This window comes from Diadema antillarum, unplaced genomic scaffold (genome assembly GCF_040938485.1).
Source record: "Diadema antillarum isolate AM-2024a unplaced genomic scaffold, OU_Dant_1.0 scf00000205, whole genome shotgun sequence".
Lineage (NCBI taxonomy): Eukaryota > Metazoa > Echinodermata > Echinoidea > Diadematoida > Diadematidae > Diadema > Diadema antillarum.
The window spans coordinates 2,334,900-2,357,400 of NW_027271094.1; the positions used below are offsets into that span (position 1 = coordinate 2,334,900).

General features: G+C 37.7%; 1 protein-coding gene across 1 annotated transcript; it reads left to right on the forward strand.

Annotated features, from left to right (window-relative positions):
• The first annotated feature begins 32 nt into the window (after nucleotides 1–32).
• On the forward strand, nucleotides 33–20,995 carry LOC139724016 (mesenchyme-specific cell surface glycoprotein-like). The gene is made up of 11 exons (XM_071635215.1): nucleotides 33–243; nucleotides 7,666–7,875; nucleotides 8,514–8,757; nucleotides 11,354–11,495; nucleotides 12,905–13,022; nucleotides 13,973–14,170; nucleotides 14,939–15,004; nucleotides 16,125–16,405; nucleotides 16,840–17,108; nucleotides 18,528–18,649; nucleotides 20,499–20,995. The coding sequence occupies exons 1-11, from the start codon at nucleotides 33–35 to the stop codon at nucleotides 20,597–20,599; spliced, it is 1,962 nt and encodes a 653-aa protein (XP_071491316.1). The 3' UTR covers nucleotides 20,600–20,995.
• Nucleotides 20,996–22,501: the final 1,506 nt, after the last annotated feature.

Here is a 22,501-nt window from a genome sequence, read left to right on the forward strand (position 1 = left end):
ATTGAACGGAAGGAAATTAAGACCTCCAAAACATGGCTGGGAAATCCTTCCTCATCGGTTGCCTGCTCGCCGTCTTCGTCGACATCTCGCTAGCCGTGCTGTCGATGAAGCCGATTTCGACGATCCACATTCCCTACGACATCGTGCCCGCACAGGGAAGGACCAGGAATCTCTATGGTTTGAATCAGGGCGCGGCGGAGAAAAGCGCCTACGACGCGGATACCATGGTGGCCTACACCGCGGGTGAGTCGTCACTGTATCCGCTCAAACTATTTTTTTTTTCAATCATGGGCCAAGCAACATGGAAGACCTTAACCAACTTTTTCTGAATTTCTGATAATTCATGCTGTTTCAGCAAAGTTTTTCTTTTCTTTTAGTAGATTGCACGGAATATAATAAAAAAAGGAATTATCGTGAATCCGAGTTAGATATTAAAACCCTCGCAGCATTGTGAATCATTTTAAACGAACAAAAGTAAAATGTTTAAACCAGTATATTCACGTCACAATGTCTCCCATTTACGGTAATCATTAATCAGAAAATATATCTCATTGCAATTAACTTTTTGATTGGTAACAGCAATTTGCATCTATCGCATTGGCCCTAGCAAAGCTGATCATGAATATAATCATATAATGCGTTAGAGTGATATTTCACAAGGGGCCTTCACAGCTTAAATTTCAGAGTAAAATAGAGAGCAGAGGACAGAATTGAGGAATAAGATTATAAAACATAATTTGAGAAGAAACGAGCAGTAGCATTTCAATCAACTACTAGACACTTTCCAATCACGGCTCTTATTCAGAGGAGATGGTGATAAACTTAATCATATCTGATCAATACAACGGTGTTAAAAAAGACTCCCCTCCAAACTAAGAGCATTATATCTACATTAAGGCACACGTATATGTTTTGTGCTTTCGAGAAAATACAAAGCAGACTTTGGGTATCATGCGCCATTTGAAAAAAAAATCCCTGGATAAACTCAAGTCATAGAGGTTCCAGATTATCTAATGGGACACTATTGCCTTCTACATTGTTCTACGTTCCTACCATGCCTACCCCGCCATATCAATTACTTTGTCACTTCCGTTTCATTGAATATCGTCTTATTCTTGAGGAGGTGGAAATTGGCTGTCTTTAACAGCAAACGGACGTCCCGTTTCCTTTCTTTATTAACCAATACTCTAACCGCATCAATCAACCTATTGTCTGTCACACACAAAAAAGGGAGGCACATTTAGAGCATGAATCATCCACGAACAGTCGCTCTTTAGGAAAACAATTGGCTTTCACCATTTCGGTACAATCGTCCTTCTCAAAGTGAAGACAAAACTGCGCTTCTCCAAATAATTGTTACCTTGTCGCTAAGGCAGTGCTAAACGGTTTTATGTTTTGACTGGACATTCAGACTGAGTTTTTTGGGGTAAGAAAGTAGACAGAAGGTACAGGTTTAAGCCAGCTATAAAGTTAAAAAAAAAGTTGACGAAAGAATACATTAGAAGAAACAATCCGTTAAAAAGTAGTTGGGGTATCTTTTTAATTCTCTAACAATCTTTCGTATCCTAAAAGAAAGATCGATCGACTCCCCCCCCCCCCAAAAAAAAAAGAGAAAAAAAAGAGATAATCTCCGTAAAAACAAAAAACAAAAAACAAAAACCACACACACACACACACACACACACACACACACACACAAAGAAGAATTACACACACCCTCGCTAAGGCAACTAAAACTCTATGCAGATAGAAAACTTTGTTTAGCCAATACATTTCAACAAGTCCAACAATATTAGATTTCATGCAATACATACACCTTGCGTGCCCCTTTAGCCCGTTGAGTTATGTTCACAAAATCTGTTACGCTCAAAACATTATTTTTAAAAATGTATGTAGGGTGACACAATAAAGCGTCATCAACAACACCTACTCGTACCTTACGTGTCAATTTTCTCGCTCTATCCTAATCCTCTTCTGCATGTTCCAAAACAGGTGAAGGTATAGCAATTATACAATCAAGACACAACCTAAATGGCATGGATCCTGTGTTTTGTAGACCTGTAATTTCAAAACTCATGCTGCTGATAAAAGTGTAAACCAAGAGGCACGTTTTCGGTCGATCCTATACGTTCCATATAGGGCAATCAATAAAATTTGGAGCTGACACAGGTGCAAAACGTGTTTTCCTTCCCGTAGAGGGGTAAAACAAGATTACCCATTTCCTGAACACTTTTAAAGACGATGGAAGGATGCAGAACGGAAAATAAAGGATTCGTAACCTCTTTCATAACTTGCACTGCGGTCGCAGATCGCACCACCGAGTCTCCTTAATAATTAAGTAATTTTCCAAGTGGCCCAAAAGTTAATTAGCAGAGTTTCAGAGTTCCCAGTCTAAATTGTACATACTTATGTGTATTTACTTTTTCTTGTGAATGCTGAGGTAGAGATTTTTTTTTTTTTTTTTTGGACTAGTGAGAGTGGGCGGGGGAACTAAAGAGAGATAGGGATGTGAATGATGAATGCGACTCTTTTGAATCAAATTTTAAACCTGAATTATCATTTTTATCATGAGTGGCTGCTACCGAGGAGTACATGTTTGCGACCAAACCACTACGGGATCGACGGCTACAAGGGACCCTCCATTTCCATTCCCATCCTTATTTAATTTGTACTATAAATATGTATATACCTTAAAAAAGTAATTATGTTGTTGCTCATGATCACATGTTTGTTAATTTACGTTTTTGAAATTATTACAAATATGTTCTGCTGATGCATTGTATATAATTTTTCCTATTTATTTAATGGAAATGAAACTAACGGTGAATTGAAAAGTTCCCTCCCAAGGACTAGGTAACAGCAATTAAGTGCCTTGCCAAGGGCACAAACTAATGCCAGACTCAATACCGGGACCTCTTTCAGAGCTCGCAATGTTTCTTTTTTTTCCTAACTGAGCTGTTTGTATACGTAGGACGGGAAATGTTATTTTGGAAACACGATGATCTCTCAATTGTGTACGCGGCGGTAGGGTTCCATTGTCACAACTGTTGAGCAATGTAGTATCGTGACTCATTGCACGAATATTAATAGCTTTGGTTCTTTTCCCAAGAGGCGCTTGACTCTTGAGGTGTTTCGGCGAGTGCGGTCATATGATGATGATGATTAATGATAATAATAATAATGATAGTAATAATAATGATAGTAAATATAATAATAATAATAATAATAATGATAATGACAATAATAATAATAATAATAATAATAATAATAATAATAATAATAATAATGATAATAATAATAATAATGGATTCTTTTAATGCGCCATGTCTGTCACACAGTGGCACTCCTGGCGAAGAAGGTAAGACCTCCCCTCACATCGCTTCATTCAGGAAAAGAGCTACGATTGAAAGAATGCACACAGTTACTGGAACAAAAAAGTTCTGAGTTCCTTCTTGAACAGAGGAAATGAGGTCTCCATTCTCAGTTTCACAGGCAATGAGTTCCATATCCGTGTCGATGGTACGTGGACGCAAAAAAATGGATCCTATGCAGAGAGTTTGACAACTTTACGTGTTTGTGTGTATGTGTGTGTGTGGGGGGGGGGATGTCCTCATGAATTTTCAACGTGTGAATGATAAGAAAATGCACATGATTATACACATGCACACAACATGCTCGCATGATGTAATGCATTAATCAAATTGTGACTGCACGTAAGCGCGTTTGTTGTCACTTTCGAAAATATGTCGTGTAACCAACAACAGCGAGTGGTTCTATTCATAGATACTGGTCGACGTTCCTCAATTTTCTCTCAGCTGATATAACACTGAAATGGCAAATACGACTTCTTTTTCTTCCTGTTTGGGGGGGGGGGGGGATCCTGGAAAAAAAAGAGACTACGAAAATATAACGAAATTAATACAACACTTCCCTTTTACCAGAATTAACAAGGGGGCAGCTAGAGATGGAATTTTTTTTTTTTTTGCTATTTTGTGAACACCTTGGCAAAATATGAAAAGATTTTTTTTTTACCGTGTTTGTTGTTGTTGTTGTTGTTGTTGTTGTTGTTGTTGTTCCTCGACCATGTTGCTGGTGCAGTTCTTTTGATCATTTTAAAGTCTTCTTATCTTTTATCCATTTTTCTTTCTGAAATATTTTTTTTCGAGCTTGGATTCACACCCGGAGTTGTCATCTCTCCCCCCCCCCCTCTCTCTCTCTCTTTCTCTCTCTCTCTCTCTTTCTCTCTCTCTCTCTCTTTCTCTCTCTCTCTCTCTCCCTCTCTCTCTCTTGTTTTGTTTGGTTTTGTTTTGTTTATAAGGGAGTCTAAGTTTAAGTCTAAACAAAATTTTACGGGGTAATCATTTAACTACCCCTCTCCAAATTGTGCATAATTATAATTATGACCCTGGAATGTAACGTCCCATTGCAAGGGAGAAATCAAAATGTCTGCGCTGTGGGCGGGGGGGGGGGGTGGTAAAGAAACAGAAAGACAAACAAAGGATGAGAGAGAGAGGCTGAGGTAGACATTGAAAGAGAGAGGGGGAGGAAGAGAATTAAGAGGGACTCCAGAGTGCCTATGGTAAGTAATTAGACTGTAGAAGTTCCTACAGTGGAGAAATTCTCTACGCTTTATTAGAAGAAACTTTCTTTTCTGCATCATTCATTCCATGATGGCAATAATAAATCATTCTCTTGTAGTACCCCCACCCCACCCCACCCCACCCCCTGCGCAATCCCCATCTACTCTCCCTCGCCCCTTCCTCCTCCCTTCCTTCCCCTTCTTTCAGGAGCGAACCTGTGCTATCTATGAATTCCGCAGAGGATACGATGACAAAAGTGAGCTTTACTCTGAACCTGAGCGGATTCCATGTTCCGTCTCGCATCTCATGGCAATTGTTTGCCTTATCGGAGAAAGAAACCAATCTTACTATTACACTCTTTTTTTTTCTACATGAACAGAAACAGGGTTAGAAAATAGAATGTAAATGCTAAAGATGTAACATATCGGGTGCAGATTTGTTTCCAGTGACCACTGCGTTATAAGTTGCAAGATGCTCTCCAAAACAATTACTATAATTCTGTTGATTACTTGTTATTCCTCCTTTTGAATTTCTTTTTGACCGAGGTAAAATGTTGTCTTCGATAAAATGCATGCGGATACAAAGTTGGTCGGAACTTGGTGAGAATTCAATCAACTGTGTGCAATTTCCGGTATGATAATGTGGACCCATGCATTGATATTCGATTTGTATTTGGATGAATCAAGTATTCTCATCTCTCACAGCTCTTACTTCTTAGTCTTCCCGAGTAGGCGATGCCGCCTGTTTACTCGCTATCACAAATACAGACTTTTTCTTAAGACTTTGAAACCGTTGCCATGGTTACACCTGCAAGATTTACATTATATTCATTCATTCAGTCATTCTAATGTATATTCATTGGTCTAACCATATTCATAGTAGAACCCTGTTGAGAGTACAAGTCATTGTCATTGTTCTCAAATTCCCTCTAGAAAAAAATTGCTGCAATAGCCGAAAGTACAGTCATCTGTTGTGCAACCGTACGAATATATGTCACAGAACCGACTAAAGAAACTTACGCCAATTATTTTCTCTTGGGGTTACGCCATCCGCTCCGCAGTGAGTCACTCTTGGCAGAGACTAGTGTAACAAAAAAAAAAATCATCTGATAATTTCGCTATTAAACATGGACATCGCTCTTGAGCAAACAGTGGCTCTATGGGCTTTGGAGAGCAAAAACTTCATGATTTAGGGACCAGTGGCGGATCCAGAGGGGGGCGCAACCGGCGCACACCCCCCTTTATTTTTCGTTAAAAACAAAAGAAATAAAAAGAAAAAAATGAAATAAAACCCGGAAGTGGCACCAGAAATATTAGTCACGCCCTCCTTTACAGAATTCTTGGATCCGCCCCTGAGGGACTATGACGCAATAAAGCTAAGCAACTTTCTAACACATCGTGTTGTCGAAAACATACAAAGTTGAGCATAGTCAAGATGTAAATTATAAAACACGTAAATGTAATGGGAAAAGTTTAATAGGAATCTTCAGCATAGTTTTGATAAAGTTGATTTTTTTTCAAACCAGAAAGGCCGGCTGATGCTTTTTATATTCTAAATGACTACTAACTCTTCGAAATGAAACTTGTTCGAAAGACGAATTGTTTCATTTTACATAACTGCTGTAAGTCAAAATAGGTCAAAGGCATCTTAACAAGTGCTATAATCGTATACACAGACATATATTTGTATATATGTGGATGATGACTTGTAAAAAAGAAAAAAGAATAAGAAAGAACAGAAAAGAAAAGTATACCACGCACTCCTCTTAACGTTCTCGCTAATTCGCTGTTTCATTCGAAACTATTAACCATTCACAAGAAGGATATGTCATTGATCATAATATCGTTGTTTCACAAGTCGAATCGTGGACTGCGTTTAAATCGAGGCCCTTTATGAGAAGATTTGACCATATTCAGTCTTCTCTTGATTTTCTGTTCACATTCAGATCTAGGCTGTATGTGTGAGGTCGAGTAAAGTGAACATCCCCTGATCATGATATTTCTGCGCAAATAAGTAAATGTACAGCGCTGCGCCACCGTACCTGAACAACAGGAGAAGCGTATATCTCACCAGAGAGCATCATTCTGAATGCGTTACAGATACGCGGTTAGCAGCCCGGATGTTGTGGCGGTATCTCGGCGTGCAGTTGGCAGTTTCTTGCTGAACTAATCAAGAACGCACACGGACATACGGTTCAAATTGATTTTGATGTCAGTTTGTACACTGACACACGAGATAGGCAACTCGTACAACCGTGTGAACACGATAGACGTAGCACTGATCATAGAATTCGTCAAGTGTATGTGGTGTAGACTCAACAAAAAGGGACTGACGTGTACATACTTTTGAAAAGCATTGTGACGTAGTTCACCTCAGGTATACAGATTTTTTTTTTTTTAACCGTTTACAATATTGGGGAAAAAAATCCGCCTTAACATTTTCTTCAGCTAATGTAAAGTATTAACATGGTTAATATGGCATAAACATATATGATTTTACTTAGCAGTCAAGGGAGAATACATTGTGAGCTTTAAATCATGACATGTCTGATGGAAATGGAAATGGAAATGTCTATTTTAATGTCTTATTCCAACGAGTTACAAGTTGATGCATTGCTCAAAACAACCTTCCTTAAATGCTAATTATATTTCTCTCTCTCTTTATTTTTCTCCCCTCTCTATTCCTATCTGCCTCAATCATTTTCTGTTTATCTTTCTCTCTTCCCTTCTCTCTTTCTGTCCATTTATATATCTCTCTCTTTCTGTTAATCTGACTGCCTTGATTTCTTCGTTCTTATCTCTATACATCCGTCCTCTCAGTATATATCAGTATATAATTTCCTTATTCTCTGTCATACTTTGCCTTCGTCCTCTACCTCTACCCATCAATCGTTCTCTCACCCTTACTCTTCGTCTGAATGTAATCAATGAATCAAAGAATATATGAATATATAAATGTGTTAATATATGAATATAATAACATAAATATATAAACATATGAATAAATACATGTACAAATATAAATGTATTTCTTTTGGTCATCTATCTAGGAATCTATCCTATCTCTTTTTCTCTCTGGCTAACAGGCCGGCGCTATTTGCACATCGTCAACTTCACCGACGTTTTTTCGCCGAAGATTGAGAGCTCATACCGCCTGACGGCTCCCGTTCTCGACATCGCCGAGTGCGGGAACCTCGTGGCGTTCACCAGCCGAGATCGAGTCCATGTGACGAACCCGGGCATGATACACATCTACACTAAGACTCCAGTGTTCGACTCGTTGTGCAATCTCACGGGTATGTGCTCCATTGCTTCATTGCTCCATTAGTCCACTGACGCTTTTATTTTAAGTCACACGCTCTCTTTATGACTTGGCGTGTAGAATTCATGCTAGCATGATCGCAGGATGATTTATTATCTGACAGATAATCAGCAACTATACAACGCTATGTTGGTCCAACTTGAATCCTTACTGCTATGCTCCTGTAAAGACACAAAAGTTCAGTACCATTCTACAGTTTAGTCGAGATAAACGAGAGATACTTACGTCAAGTTTCCCCAAGAGAGTTTGCTCTTCATTAATTGATATCCTGATTGTATGTTTCATCCATTTAAGATATCAGCAAATGCCAGTGAATTTTGTCCAGCATAAAGTTCATTTCTTAAAAAAGATAAATGACAATGTCATTGATTTGGTTGTTTTCTTTTACATGTATCTCCTTGAACACTTGTTGATAATGGGGTGATCTTCATACTCGTATAATTACCAGTTGTACGGAAGACACTGCTATCGTTCGTAACACAAAAGATGATGAACACTATTCGTTCCCGTTTAACCTTTCAACTTTATAGTGGCCAACATCATTCTTGTCAGGATGCTGTCTTACGTTATCAGACTAAGTACGGGATAAACTTTTCTCTCTCCACTGATTAGTGGGCAGCAACCCGAAGAGTCTTCGGTTTAATCCCGCCTGTGACACCATCGTCGTCGCCAACGAAGGTCCCGCTGCCGAGAACCCCGAAACCGAGACTTTCGTCAACCCCGAGGGCACGATCAGTGTCGTCCGCGTCAACCACACCTGGGTGAATCCATCGATCTCGCAGTGCCAGTCGCCGTTGTTGATGTACGGGTCCGACGTCCGAACCATTGACTTCACGCTGTTCAACAATCCACAGTTGTGAGTGAAAGGACGCCCTCATATGTTCCTCCAGCAAGGAGCAACAATCCCCAACCCCACCAAAAACAATTAACAAACAAGCAGAACAACAAAAACAACAGAATTACATTCAAATTAACCAATGACAGAGAAGGAAACAGGCAGAATATTCCCTCTGAAGGGTTGTGACATGCTATTGCCATGCCTTGTCGAGCCGATGTAAAACACCGACATCCTTAACACTTTATCATGTCGAATCATGGGTGTTGAACATATTGTACGTTCTCAACAACAGAAGTCATTATTTGTTAAAGATCTAATGTATATATACCTATCGCACTAAACAATATGAAGTTATTCCGTTATTCAACATCGTCTTTACAAGTGAAGAGTTTGTTCGCAAAAACGGATAAGTCCATATTTGCCAAATGGAGATATTTGCGATTAAAGGTCAAGAAAAATAAAGAGAATAATAAGAACATTTTTGCTTCTTTTGACCATAACTTCAAAAATGTACCTTTATATGTAGTGACCAATATATCATTTAGAAGGTATTATTTTGTACTTTATGACAGAGACCGTACTTCAAAATCTTCAAAAATGGACTTATCGGTTTTTGCAAACAAACTCTTCAAGTGTTACATGAAATACATTTTTCTGGTGGAGAACGTAATGGAAGATTCCAGTGTTACGCGTTTCTATTTACCGCTGAGTGGTATTATCATGATTATACTCAAGCATATCATTTGATTTTTTTGTCAATAGAAAAATCGCTATGATATGCGCCTTTGTTTTATTTTCGTAGGGAGGGTTGAAGGAGGCTTGTACGAAGTTGTTGATAAAATGTAATTGAGAACTGCCTTCTTCAGTACGTGAAAGGAAATGTCCATTATGCAACTATTATTACTCCATTTATTTGAATTTGAGGAGGTACGGTTCATTAGGCATACCCATGGTTGTAAAACTGAGGTCCGTGGTATCAATCCTTGTTACTAAACCCTTGTTATTAAATGTTTAAAAGAATAATGATCAGAAAAAAATTGCTCTACCGACAATCATAATAGATAATGTATGCATAGTGTAACGGGAAACACCTTTTGCTCCCATTTAATATCGGAAGACACGGAAACGAAAAAAAAAATCGGCATTTTTTAGACTGATAGCAATCAACCTGTTACAGGTAAATGACTATGATAAAATCTACGCCTCGTGGATTTAACAATTCCTTAGTCGTTAGTTACCTTATGCACACAATTCCCACTAACGCACTCAGACCCGTGCATCATTTGTATACTGTGACCGACAGAAAGTAGACGAACACTCCAGTCTGTCAAACACTCAAAAAGTCATTCACTCTTGACGTCACAATGCGCATGTGGTTATATAATTCTCAATGTAAAGTGCCCTGTTTACTATGATTTATCATGCAATGCAATTTGATTTTCATCATTTCCATTCACTATTATTATATCATTTTATTGCGCTGTATCATTAATTGAGTTTATTTATGTTCATTTGCTTCAATTTATATTTCCGTAATTAATTTGTCCCATTACCAGTGGGTGTAGATTTTCATAAGTCTCATAAAGTAGTATCACATTGCATGCATTTCATTATTATATCATACTATAGTTTCACATTGCTATGATCTTTGTGCAATACTGTGCTTCGTTTTTTCTTCTTCTTTTGTTTGCCATTCTGAGTATAATTCCTAATGTATTATTACCTTATTTATTATAATTTATCAGTGTCACAATAGTATTTCATCGCATGCATTTTACGTATTTTACATATGTTATTAGTTCACATTATCATGATCCTTGTGCAATACATTTCTTTGAATTCACGTGCAATCATATGATTTCTTCCGATTTGACTCTTCAACAAAAATCAACGTTTCCCATCTACACTTCCTTTTTATCTGGCAAATTATGATATGAAATACTGACTAATTGTTTTTTACATGATAAGCATGCTTTTAAAAATTGACATTATATTTCATTTGTATAAGTTCGAATAAGTATCTGCTTTAATGTTTTGCATGCTATATTGTTTTATTTATGTTACTGTTCAAAGTTCATGTTAATAATTATCACTAGATGTTAGTGTTGATTAACGTTAGTATTATTATTTTTCTACAAAAATCAAACGAATTATATCATTGACGCTTGTAATATATTTCGAATGCTGATTGACTAATTGCATGATTTTTTACTGTTTACTTGGTAGTTTAACTTATCCAATCTGATATTTCACATCTTTTGAGTGAACGTACGTTTCAACCAACATTAATTTTTTTTTTTGATACCTCACTTACCCGATATCCATTATTTTTTTTTATTTGTTGTCTTTGTGAATGTATTTTGTATGTATGTACGCTGTATGTTTTTTTTTTTATTTTTAGTCGCTTTTATGTTGTATATTATATCATTATTTATGTTTATTATACAGTTGCAATAGGGTGCACCTTACCCGACAAGCGTTTGCTTCTTATAGGTGTTACCTAAATGAATCCTTGTAATATTTACCTTGTTTTAATATCCGAAATAAATGTGAATTGAATTGAATGTCAGCCAAAATTCTTGTTTTAATAATATCCGTTATGATCCTTTCCCAGCGCGGCCGATTTGGAGAGCAGACTCATCCGTCATCCATACAAAGGTCAGATGGACGGGGGTGAACACACTTTCTCGATGAACGTGGAACCAGAGTACGTGACCATTGACCCCTACCTGCCTATTGCTTACGTCACCCTACAGGTAAGAATGAATAGACCCGTCTATCGACATAATTACACTGTTCTGCTTTTACACATGATTTATCATCACAGAAAGAGGTTCTTAGGTAGATGCAAAGCTTTCGAAAGAATATAACCGACATGTCAATATCTAATATTCCAAGTACTTTTTCCCATTTACATGAACCAAGGGCTATAGTAATGGATTTTGTGGAATTTTTGGTAATATATAATATATTGTAATCCTCGGTGATGTTTAACCATTACCGAACTATAAAAAAACCTTGAAATATATTGTTTACTCATTATTTATCTAGCGATCCACGTCCCGCAAGCTTTGCTTTTTAGTGGATCACTATTTTCCATCATCGAATTAATTTTCCGCACGCCCACGAAGTATATATGCATTGTTTCTCCTAATTATTGTATATATATATATATATATATATATATATATATATATAATGGTATTATTATCCGCGTGTTGGAATAAGAGCATGAAGACGATGAAGACAAACAAGTTGACATAATGCATTAGATTCCAACTTCATTTATTTGTAAACCAAATTTTCGACCCTTGCTATCATGAAGATAGCGCAAATTTTGAGCTAACAACCGTGCGTGTTGGTTGCTAGCTCAAACTCTAAGCTGACAACCAGGCGCGTTTCTTTGTTATTATTATTATTTTTCTGTGCTGAGCTTCAAATCCAAATATCACTGTTACTCTGAGGAAGACCCGTGCAAGGGTCGAAAATTTGGTTTACAAATAAATGAAGTTGGAATCTAATGCATTATGTCAACTTGTTTGTCTTCATCGTCTTTATATATATATATATATATATATATATATATATATATATATATATATATATATATAATATATATATATATATATATGTTTGTATGTATATATATATATATATGTGTGTGTGTGTGTTGTTATATAATCTATCTCGTATAATACATGAATCTTTTGCAAATGTTTGAACAATATCATTTCATGACATGTATACTTTGTACTATGTTTTGATTTTCGTTGATTGGAAATAAACTATGATTGAATTGAATTGAACTATATCATATGAGATGTGAAAAAAAGACATCGGGCAATGTTCAGCAATATCGACTCTTTGGCAAGTATTCTTTGAGAGAGGAAAAGAAACAGTTTGACATGTCATGTTGTGTATCCAAATAGTGACCTTTTTTATCATACAACTATCAAAAGTGGTGGATGAGTTGAATGCTGCAAGGAAGGCATGAAATGATGTAAGGAATTATTAGTTTTAACCCATAAGAAGCTTGTATTGCCCTTTGGATGCAGAATTTGACAATGTAAATTTAATGTTTTTTGAAATGAAACAAATCAAGTGATGAAATAATGAGCACACTAGGTTTTTAAATGGAATTTATTCTGCAACGTTTCGATGCCAGGAAAACAACGCCATCGCTGAGATCAACTACGAGAATCTGACGGCGATCATTCACCCGGTCGGAGTCAAGAACTGGACCAATTACGACATCGACGCCAGCTCCCTCGACGCTCAATCTGGTAATGTCCATAGTCAATATGGAATGAAATCCATCCACTTATATTCATTCGAATCCACTCCACCAACAGGTGGGCGCAATAAGTCACGAGCTTTACGCCCACGAGTCACACAGTCCACGAGTCATACAGGCCACGAGTTATACAGTTCATGACTATATACAGTCCACGTGGTAGGCACTATAGGCAGAAAAGACTCACGACTCTCGACGTTACATCATGGGGCATAATGTACGTAGTATGAAGCTTATGGTCCCTTTCGCTTAGTGTCACACACTCATCGCATGGGCCTGTTTAACTTGTTATCTAGCTCGTGGGCAGTATGACTCGTAGGTGCAAGACTCATTTTTCATTATCTACCTCGTGGACCATGTTGACTCGTGGATGTCGAGCTCGTGTGATGGCCCCGTTAAGGTTGACCGTAACAAAATAAGTAAAATCGAGCTAACGGAGGGATTGGTAGCAGTTTCATAAAAACGGACATAAGTAAAGAGATACGAGAAATGAAAAGGGAAATAGATTTGTAGCTGTTACTTCAGCATTTCTTTTTCTGATGTCTTATTTTCTGTAAACTCTTCTTTTCCATATTCCTATCCCGAGAAATTGAGAAAAAAAAAATGGAGCATTCTAAAAATGAGCACTACTGTTTATTGTGCCTGCGCAACAGTGCCCAGACACTACACGATGATTTTTTGGAGTGTGTTATGGTACATTATGTCTGTACCTTCGTATACAACTATGTACAGTTTTCGACCATGTACCGAAAGCTTGAGAAACTGTAATGTATTTACCATGAATGATTATTTACGCCACGTTTCGGCTTGTGACTTGCCTATATTTCATTCCACATTATTGTAATATCTTGCTAAATGAGGGTCAGAAATATTCAGGTCTAACCATAAAAAGGAACTTCACAATTTATCAAACTGACCCTTGTCAACGCCCCACTTCAGGCGAACGCCGGGCGCTGACCTACCGACGTTACCCGATCGAGAGTCTCCTACAGCCCGACGCCGTGGAACTGTTTGACGCCAACGGCGAGATTTTCCTGGTTACGGCCAATGAGGGCGCCCCAATCAATTACATGTGCGAGAGCTGCGAGATAGAAACCGAGTACTTCGAATACGAGGAAGCACAGGAGCTAGCCGCGGGTGAGTGTGCAAAATATTTTGAATTTGAGATTTGATTATTGAGACTTTGACGATTAACATTTGAAATATGATGTTTCAAATTTGAGATTCAGGGATCCAGATTTGTGATTCAAGATTTGAGGTTCTTGGTTTGAGATTTGGGATTGAGAATTTGAGATTGGTTTGATGTTAAGATTTCAGATTCTTAATTTGATGGGTGAGCTTTAAATCTTGTCGATCGATGTCCATTCTTATTTTGGATTCTACATATATATCCTCACTTCACGTATAACTGCATGCACTTTTTAGTATTTAGGAAGTGAAAACAAGTATCCACCATTATAGAGATATAAATAGATTCTGATAATATGTTTTTCCTCAATGTATGGGTACTATCGATGACGTAATACACGAGAAGCTCGTGAGTGGTGTCAATAAAAGATACAGGGTCGTTGACAACATCAAAAATCACCCATTCAATGTTCCTTATGCTTTATTGGTTTGATTTAACCCTTTCCGTGTCGGGAAATTTGGACAGTGCGTCCGATGCCGCGGAGTTTCCTTTTCCAATCAGCACTCGATGCATACAAAGGGTTAGATTTGATTTCAATTTTTGTGCATACACATTGTTGTTCTTTTCTAGCGCGTAGTGCATAACAGAACGGTTAGTATGAATATCCTTCAGAGTTGGAGAATGGTTGAAATTTGGCATATTAAACTTGTGGTATTCACATTTTTTGCAGTTTCGTAAACTTTGTCTGCATACGTTTCTTTATCTTTCTGCACCAGACTACCTCTTGTCCCAGAACGTTCCTACCCCAGTGCGTCAGGCAATGCTGAACCCCCGCCAGCTGGGTGAGTACAGGATGTGGTATCTACCAACCGTCTGCATTTTTTTCTGAGTCTCATAAACATTTCTTCACACTGTTTTGTGATTATCATTATTTTAATTCATAATAGGGACTATAGTCTCTTTATCATAACTTTATTTTGCCATCTCCTGTCATCATGCTTTTCTTACCCTTGATACATCAATTTGCTTGAATTCTTATAATTATGTTTTGTTCTAGTTGGCAAAGTATAGCCTTCCCAACGAAAAATTAACATCAAAATGCAAGCAACAATGCCCGAAGGCAAGGTATTATTGGAGCAGAGGGGTGAAGATGTGCTATGAAAGATTTAGCCAAGTAAATTGTAAGATCGCAACATATTGCTGCTCTATATTATTTTCAACAAATATGTTGGAAAAAGAACCAGCGGGAGTCGAACCTACCATCCCGTCATCATCTTGCTTTTATTCAATTAGCTTTTTCCGCCGTGGACAATTTAGTTAAAAATTACGGCATTTCAGACCCTAGGTACTTGTTCCAAAATTCATTATGTCACTGCCGACAACCATGTCGGGATAGCCTGGTGGTATAAAGTGTCGCTGCCCGGAAAGCAGTAGATTGCAGGTTCGATTCTCACTGGTTTATTTTTCCGACATGTTACAATGTTACAATTTCATTTGTACAGGAGCAGACAAGAGACAAGAATTTTTCATGTAAAGAAACAAAATGCTTTCCAGGCCATTGACTTTCTTTAATGTTTGAAATGTTGTATACCTGTTTCAGCTTGGCTGGAATGTACAAGATGTCAAATGTTTCTTCCAAGATTGCAAAGACGCAACTTATATTCATGACCGGCGAGTAATTCTTAAATTGTATTTTTGTACATCCTATTGACCTGTAAATATGAATGAAAGACGATCTTATGGGAGCAAGCAACATACCGATTTTGTAGGAATCTATTCAGATTCTATGCATGCTTTGTTCACAAAAGTCGCCTTCAATAACCACAAAGCTTGCCTGATCTAGCAACAAACAAGGGAATTCCTGCCTAAGGAAGGTGAAAGAAAATCTTCGTTATTCCTAGGCTGTAGGGAAAAAATGAAATAGATTACAGAAACGGACTATTCTCCTTTTCATCTTTTCAGGCCAGCTTCGCATCAGCATGGTAGACGGACTGCCAGAGCCCGGCGCAGAAAAAATTGACAGACCTCTCTTCTACGGTGGTCGGGGCATCTCCCTCTTCAGAGTTGGCCCATACAGCATGGACCTGGTGTGGGACAGCGGCGACCAGATCTCCAAGGGCATCACCGAACTGTACCCCAACGCCCACAACCACCCACCCTTCGGTAACCCGGAACTAGTAGAGGGGGCAGTCCGGAAGGCGGATCTCGTCAACCGCCGCTGGGATGCGTGGTCTCCCTTCACGGTATGATGAGATTTGCAATCTTAGTTTTCATTTAGGGCCTATACATCATTTTTGTTTTGTTGCGACTGAAATGTTACGACTGAAATAGCAAAAACAGATAATGAAATAAAGACGACGCACAAACAATAAGAAGAATGTAATGTAACATAGCTTTATTTTCTGCAAACAAGGCAGCAAACAAACGAACTATAGACGGGAACAAAGAAGAGAGGTAGTTCTAGGAAAAAAAAAAGAAGATATTTATTCTGTAGACAAGCCCTGTCTTTGTTCATGTGGATTTGTACTGCACATTAAAGCGAAAATGCTTACAGGTCTCTGACTAGCCGCACACGTAACCAGAGCTGTAATTCATGCCTTTTTTGAACTATATCATCTTACTTTCAAGAAATGATGTGAGTAAAAGGCGTAATTTACCACCTCGTTGCGTGTTCTAGGGACCCGAATGTCAGTCTCTCGCCGTTGGTCGGTACAATGCTTCGCACAAAGTCATCATCGTGGGTATCAACGGAGCGAACGCACTCGGTCTCTTCACCGTACCACTCTCGGGCAACTCGTCCGATCCCAACTTCGAGTCCGTGTACCGCGACGGCGAGATTCGGGCGATACGCCGCATGACGTACAACCAGCTCTACCAGTCCGACCTCCAGAAATTGCAGAGGATCGACGCGCGAGGCATCGGCGATCTCGATCCCGACTCCATCGTGTAAGTCGTGGTCGGAAAGCGTTGGTTGCAGAATTATTTGCCGTTTTTTCCTCGAGCCGCCCAATGGATCGAGTTTTACACAATATATATGCACTTCTTTTCTTCAATTATACATGAAGTACGCATTAAGTCAGTAGAAGCAAGGAGGTTTCAGAAATGGAGTTCCAACTGGCTGTAAACATTCAAACAGCTGTCAGTTTTCTTTTGATGTTCAAAGGAATTCCACAGGTGTATTTGTGACTTTAATGATCGGGGTTCGATGCCGCCGTCTTTCTGAGCAAAGAGATGTTTCATTTAAAACGCTGACATAATGTCGGCTATATTTTGTTTGTTTTTGTATTAAAGGAAATCAAATTTCAGCTAATGATAAGGCATATGAAAAAGAAAGTAACTCCTGTCCTGGATTATGTCAAAAAGAATAAATCTGAGCCGTACGTTGTGAAAACATTTGAACTGCACCCTTACTGGAAAGTCAATTTTATCATCTTTCCGATCACTTCCGACAAATGAAACTGATATGATAAAATCTCCAAGTGTAGTTCTTTATTCATTTATATGTTAGATTAGTGTAAAAACATGTAAAGTCGGGTAATTTAAATTCTTATTTCATCAATTTTTGTGGAATTCTTATTCGCACATCCCTATGTCTGTACCTTTATGTACCGCTCATGTTTCATAAGAGAGGACAGCGAAAAGTAATTACCATCATAAAAACATATCTTCCATTGAGAGTGACGCGTCAAGATACAATGCCACATGAATCAATTGTCTTCCTATCTGTGAGACAGTTCCAGTTTAGCACATACTTCAAATATTTCATAGTGGCGGCATCAAACATGGGATCAAAGGGAATAACACTGTTGTTACTCCATCTCTTGAACCTCCTTGGTAGAAGGGTGTGTTCATACGTATCTGATGGAGCACTCTTGGGAATGTTGTTTTACCACAACCAATGTAGTCACGTTAATCCATTCAATAATTATCCCACTGTACATGTTATCTCGCTACATCATAGTTATCTAGACATTACAAAGGCATTGCGCAGATAAGTGTGAATCAATGTTATTTTCATTCCTTCATCCTACGGTGGCCACGACAAGCCCATAACAATGCAGACAAGTTTTCATGAAAACTGAAGAAAAAATGAAATAGGGAACTGACAGTGAATTTTACATCAGTCAAAGCATTGCTTTTAATTACAAATTTCATTTTTCTCTACTGTTATGACCTCCCCCTCCCCCAGAAACAACAGCAACAACGTGATTATAAACAAATTTATGTAAAATATTCATGGTCTGTAACAGAAGAGTTCAAACTTTCCAATCAATCTAAGAAAGCGAGAACTTAATCGACGTTGACTCCAGCGAAGTCATCAAAATGTCCATCTTAATATTGTCCACAATGCTTCGTTTCCCCCAGGTACATCCCTCCTGAAAAGACAGTTGGACAGCAGCCACTGGTGATGGTGACCAGCAGAGTCAGCGGAACCATCACACTCTACAGGATCTATGAGATTCCACGTCACCAACTTCTCTTGCAGAGTAAGTCAAAATACTAGCACACAACGCCACTTTTTTTTAAATTCTTTATTCGACTTTCGTTCAATTTCATATCACAAAATTCACTTTCACAGAAACAAAAACAAAACATTTTGCAAACACAAACTGCATTGTGCACAACCTTGTACAAAATAATGTCAATCTTACTTGGCCAAAAAGCAGTGACACAAACAATATAATGTCAATCTTTTACTATATAAAGACAGAATGTAGTGACACAAACATTGTGCAAAATAATGTGAAATTTACATTGCAACTTTTTTAACCGAAGAAATGAAATCCGCTTTTTGTTTTTAGACACATATATATTTTCGCAAAATGCCCGAAAACGGGGACATGATAGACAATTTGCTAAAAACAAACGGGGCATATTCCATCGCTTCTCAAAAGAAAAAAGAAATCGAGGCCATTTGCAAGAAACACACACGCACATGCTCACACACACACACACCACACACACAAACGCCAACATGCCACCCCCCCCCACACACACACACACCGAGAGCTTTTTTTTACAACCGTCATTCGTGTATAATTTTTGGAGAAAAGAATAATGTCCCAAGATGGTGGTGCCATTTGCTTGGGACGATGATATCTTCCAGTATCTTGTTCATTCTCAGTTAAATCATTAAATTTGATTGTGTAGCTGTGTAGTATGTCAATAACGGCATTTCTGGCGATATGCCTGAAAGATTTAAGAAAGGACATTTTACTTTCCCACATTCTTCAATGCAAATAATTTTACTTACACCTTATTTCTCTTTTGTGTTTATTCATCAAATAATATCATACTGTGTGAGTTTTTTCTTCTTTTTTTTCGTATACAATTTCTAACAGTACATTTGTCTACAACAACCCAGATCGAACTTTTTTAGAAAGAAATGATTTGTCTCTCTTTAAATACTTTTACTCTTCGTTGAGAAATCCTGCTGTGAAAATCTTATACAAGATTATAAACAAAACAAAGAAATATACATGTGTAAATACAGAATGTCAGAAGATGTCTAGGACTGCATGTGACGTCGAAGATCAAGCAGATTTACTTATTCTATTCAACTGACCAATGTCGTCAGAAGATGGTTGATTCTTCAATGCCATTAATCTTTAGCAGCATTCGATTGTTGAACTGCATTGATTTTCTGTATTTGACAAGTGGGAAGTGAGAAACGCCCCATCATTATTGAAATCAATCAATAGCTGAATCTCAAGCGCCACATTAAACTGGTTGCTGCAATTCAAAAGAACTGCCCAATCTTCCATACGTCAAACAGTCCCCTGGGTATAGTCTCCAAAGAAGGACATGCGTCATTCATGTTGATTTAGATTTATAATGAGGTCTTCTTTTAATATCCAAGGTAGCCTTTTCAGTGTTGCCACTGCTCTACCAGAGAGCACTGCAATTATCATTACCTTAACGTTGCCAGGTACCCATGTACACACCTGGGTCGAGAGGGACGTCGTGGTGGGTAAAGATATCTTGTCCAAGTATGTAAGCACCCGTAATCGAACCCGGGGCCTTCGATTGGGAGTCGGGAGTCTTATCCACTATCCCACAGCGCCCCACGTTTAGAGGGACAGGCCGTGACACTAATTTGTGTTTGGGAAAGTGGACACACGTCTAAGATAATAATTATTCCTTTTGGTCATGTTAAACAGCTTCGACAGACAGTGTTAACTGTGTATATCGTTTTTTTTTTAATGGTAATATTGTGTATTACAGTACGAAAGACAAACAATAAAACTTGTCATCACTTATTCGTTCCCTACTATCATTTAGATGAAATCATTATCTAATCTAATCATCTGTCTCTTTTCGTATTTTCAACTGCAGAGACTCCCCTGGACGGCGGCGCCACCGGAACGACGCCCTCAACGTTTGTGTCCCTCCTAATCGCATGCATCGCCACACTCTTTGTCGCACTGCGTCATTAAAAGCATGCAGCTACAGAGTCTAATCTGAAACAAGTGTCAAGACATCAATACCAATGACGTACATGGCTCTTACAGCGATCACACACGATCGATCAATCGCCAAGGACATGTATTCATAGAATCTGAACTAAGGACAGACAAAAACACATGTACTGATTATCTTAAACAAAATTCTTGATGTCGATACGCTTGAAGGATATCTTATGTTTATTGCTATCTCTGACCGTCTATCTTATATCTGTCTATCCATCAATCTGTCTATCTATCTGTCTATCTAACTTTAGATCTGTCTATCGATCTATCTTTGTTTCATTTTTTCTTTCTGTCTTTCTGTCTGTCCCAACTATGTCTGTCTGTTGTCTTTTGATAGATCACCTGGATATACGAGACATAATGTCTTTATGTTATAACACAGGGTGGACACTCAGATTCAAGTTTGCCATTACAGATGATGTGGAAAGCAATAATTTGTGCGAATTGCCATAATCTTGTAGAACCACGCAAATCAAAGCGTAGCTAGTGTACATTATGATGATTCTTACTTGGATTATATCAATGTATGAAATCTTTTATCTTTTTTAATCAAATCATTGCTTGTAAATATTGCGATAAGACATTCAAATACACGAAATGATCGTTGAATAACGTTATGCTTTTTGTATCAAATGCTAATTACTCTGAAGTGTTTTTGTGATGAAAACATATGCATTGCAAATTGGACGACTTAATCTTCTGGAACCACAAAAATTGATCGTGCATCTGGCCATGCAAAAAATGGAACCGAACCAGCCAAATACGTGACAATTCTGACCAAGTGTCAACGATTTTATAGCGTCATTTGCTTGTTATGATGCAGTGTATGTAAAAATTTTGCCAATAAAATTGTGTTTCATTTTGCTTTCACTGCTCATTTGCGTCTCTTTCTTGATTTTTGATTGATTTTCGTACGCGATAGCTCTTGCTACATGCAGAATTAGCAGTTGAGATATTTCAGAGGAGAAGATGGAGATCGAATGATGATGATGATAAGATAATAATAATAATGATAATAATAATAATAATAATAATAATAATAATAATAATAATAATAATAATAATACCAATGATGATGATAATGATATGATCTAATAATATAATAATAATAATAACAAGTATTATTATTATTATTATTATTATTATTATTATTATCATCATCATTATTACTATTTTTATTGGTAACAATAATAATAGAAATAGGACTACAAGGCAGACAGATAGAGAGAGAGAGAGAGGGGGGGGGGGAAGAAGACAAGAAAGAAAGATGTCAGTAAGGCTTAACCAAACACTTTCCACGAAGGTCATAACTACAGCAGTTTTCACACAAAAGGGCTCAGGCTGTTTCCTAAGTTATTAGTAATATAATGGTTGATCTATGAGATCGTGCATGTTAAAGGGATGATGCAGTTTTGGTTGGGATTTAGATTTAGGTTTAAACTTTTTGCGAGATAATCAAAAACCACTTTTATGAAATACATGTATTAAAGAATATACAATTCTCAGAGGAATTGAAGGTTTGACAAAAATCGGTTTGGGAATGGCTGAGATATCCAAAAACAAGGTAAAACAAATTAGTCCTTACAAAAGGCGGGTCCCATGATTTTTTAGGACCACTTCGTTTTTCTGGATATCTCAGCCATTTCAAAACCGATTTCTGTCAAACTCTCAATTCCTCTGAGAATTGTATATTATTCAATATTTCATAAAAGTGGTTTCTAATAATCTCGCAAAAAGTTTAAACCGGAATCCTCATTTCATCCAAAACTATATCATCCCTTTTAATGAAATAAATGTCAACAAACAACTGGGGAAATCTGAAAGATATTAGTAGAAACATGATTAATCCAAGCCTTTGCATGATGCAAC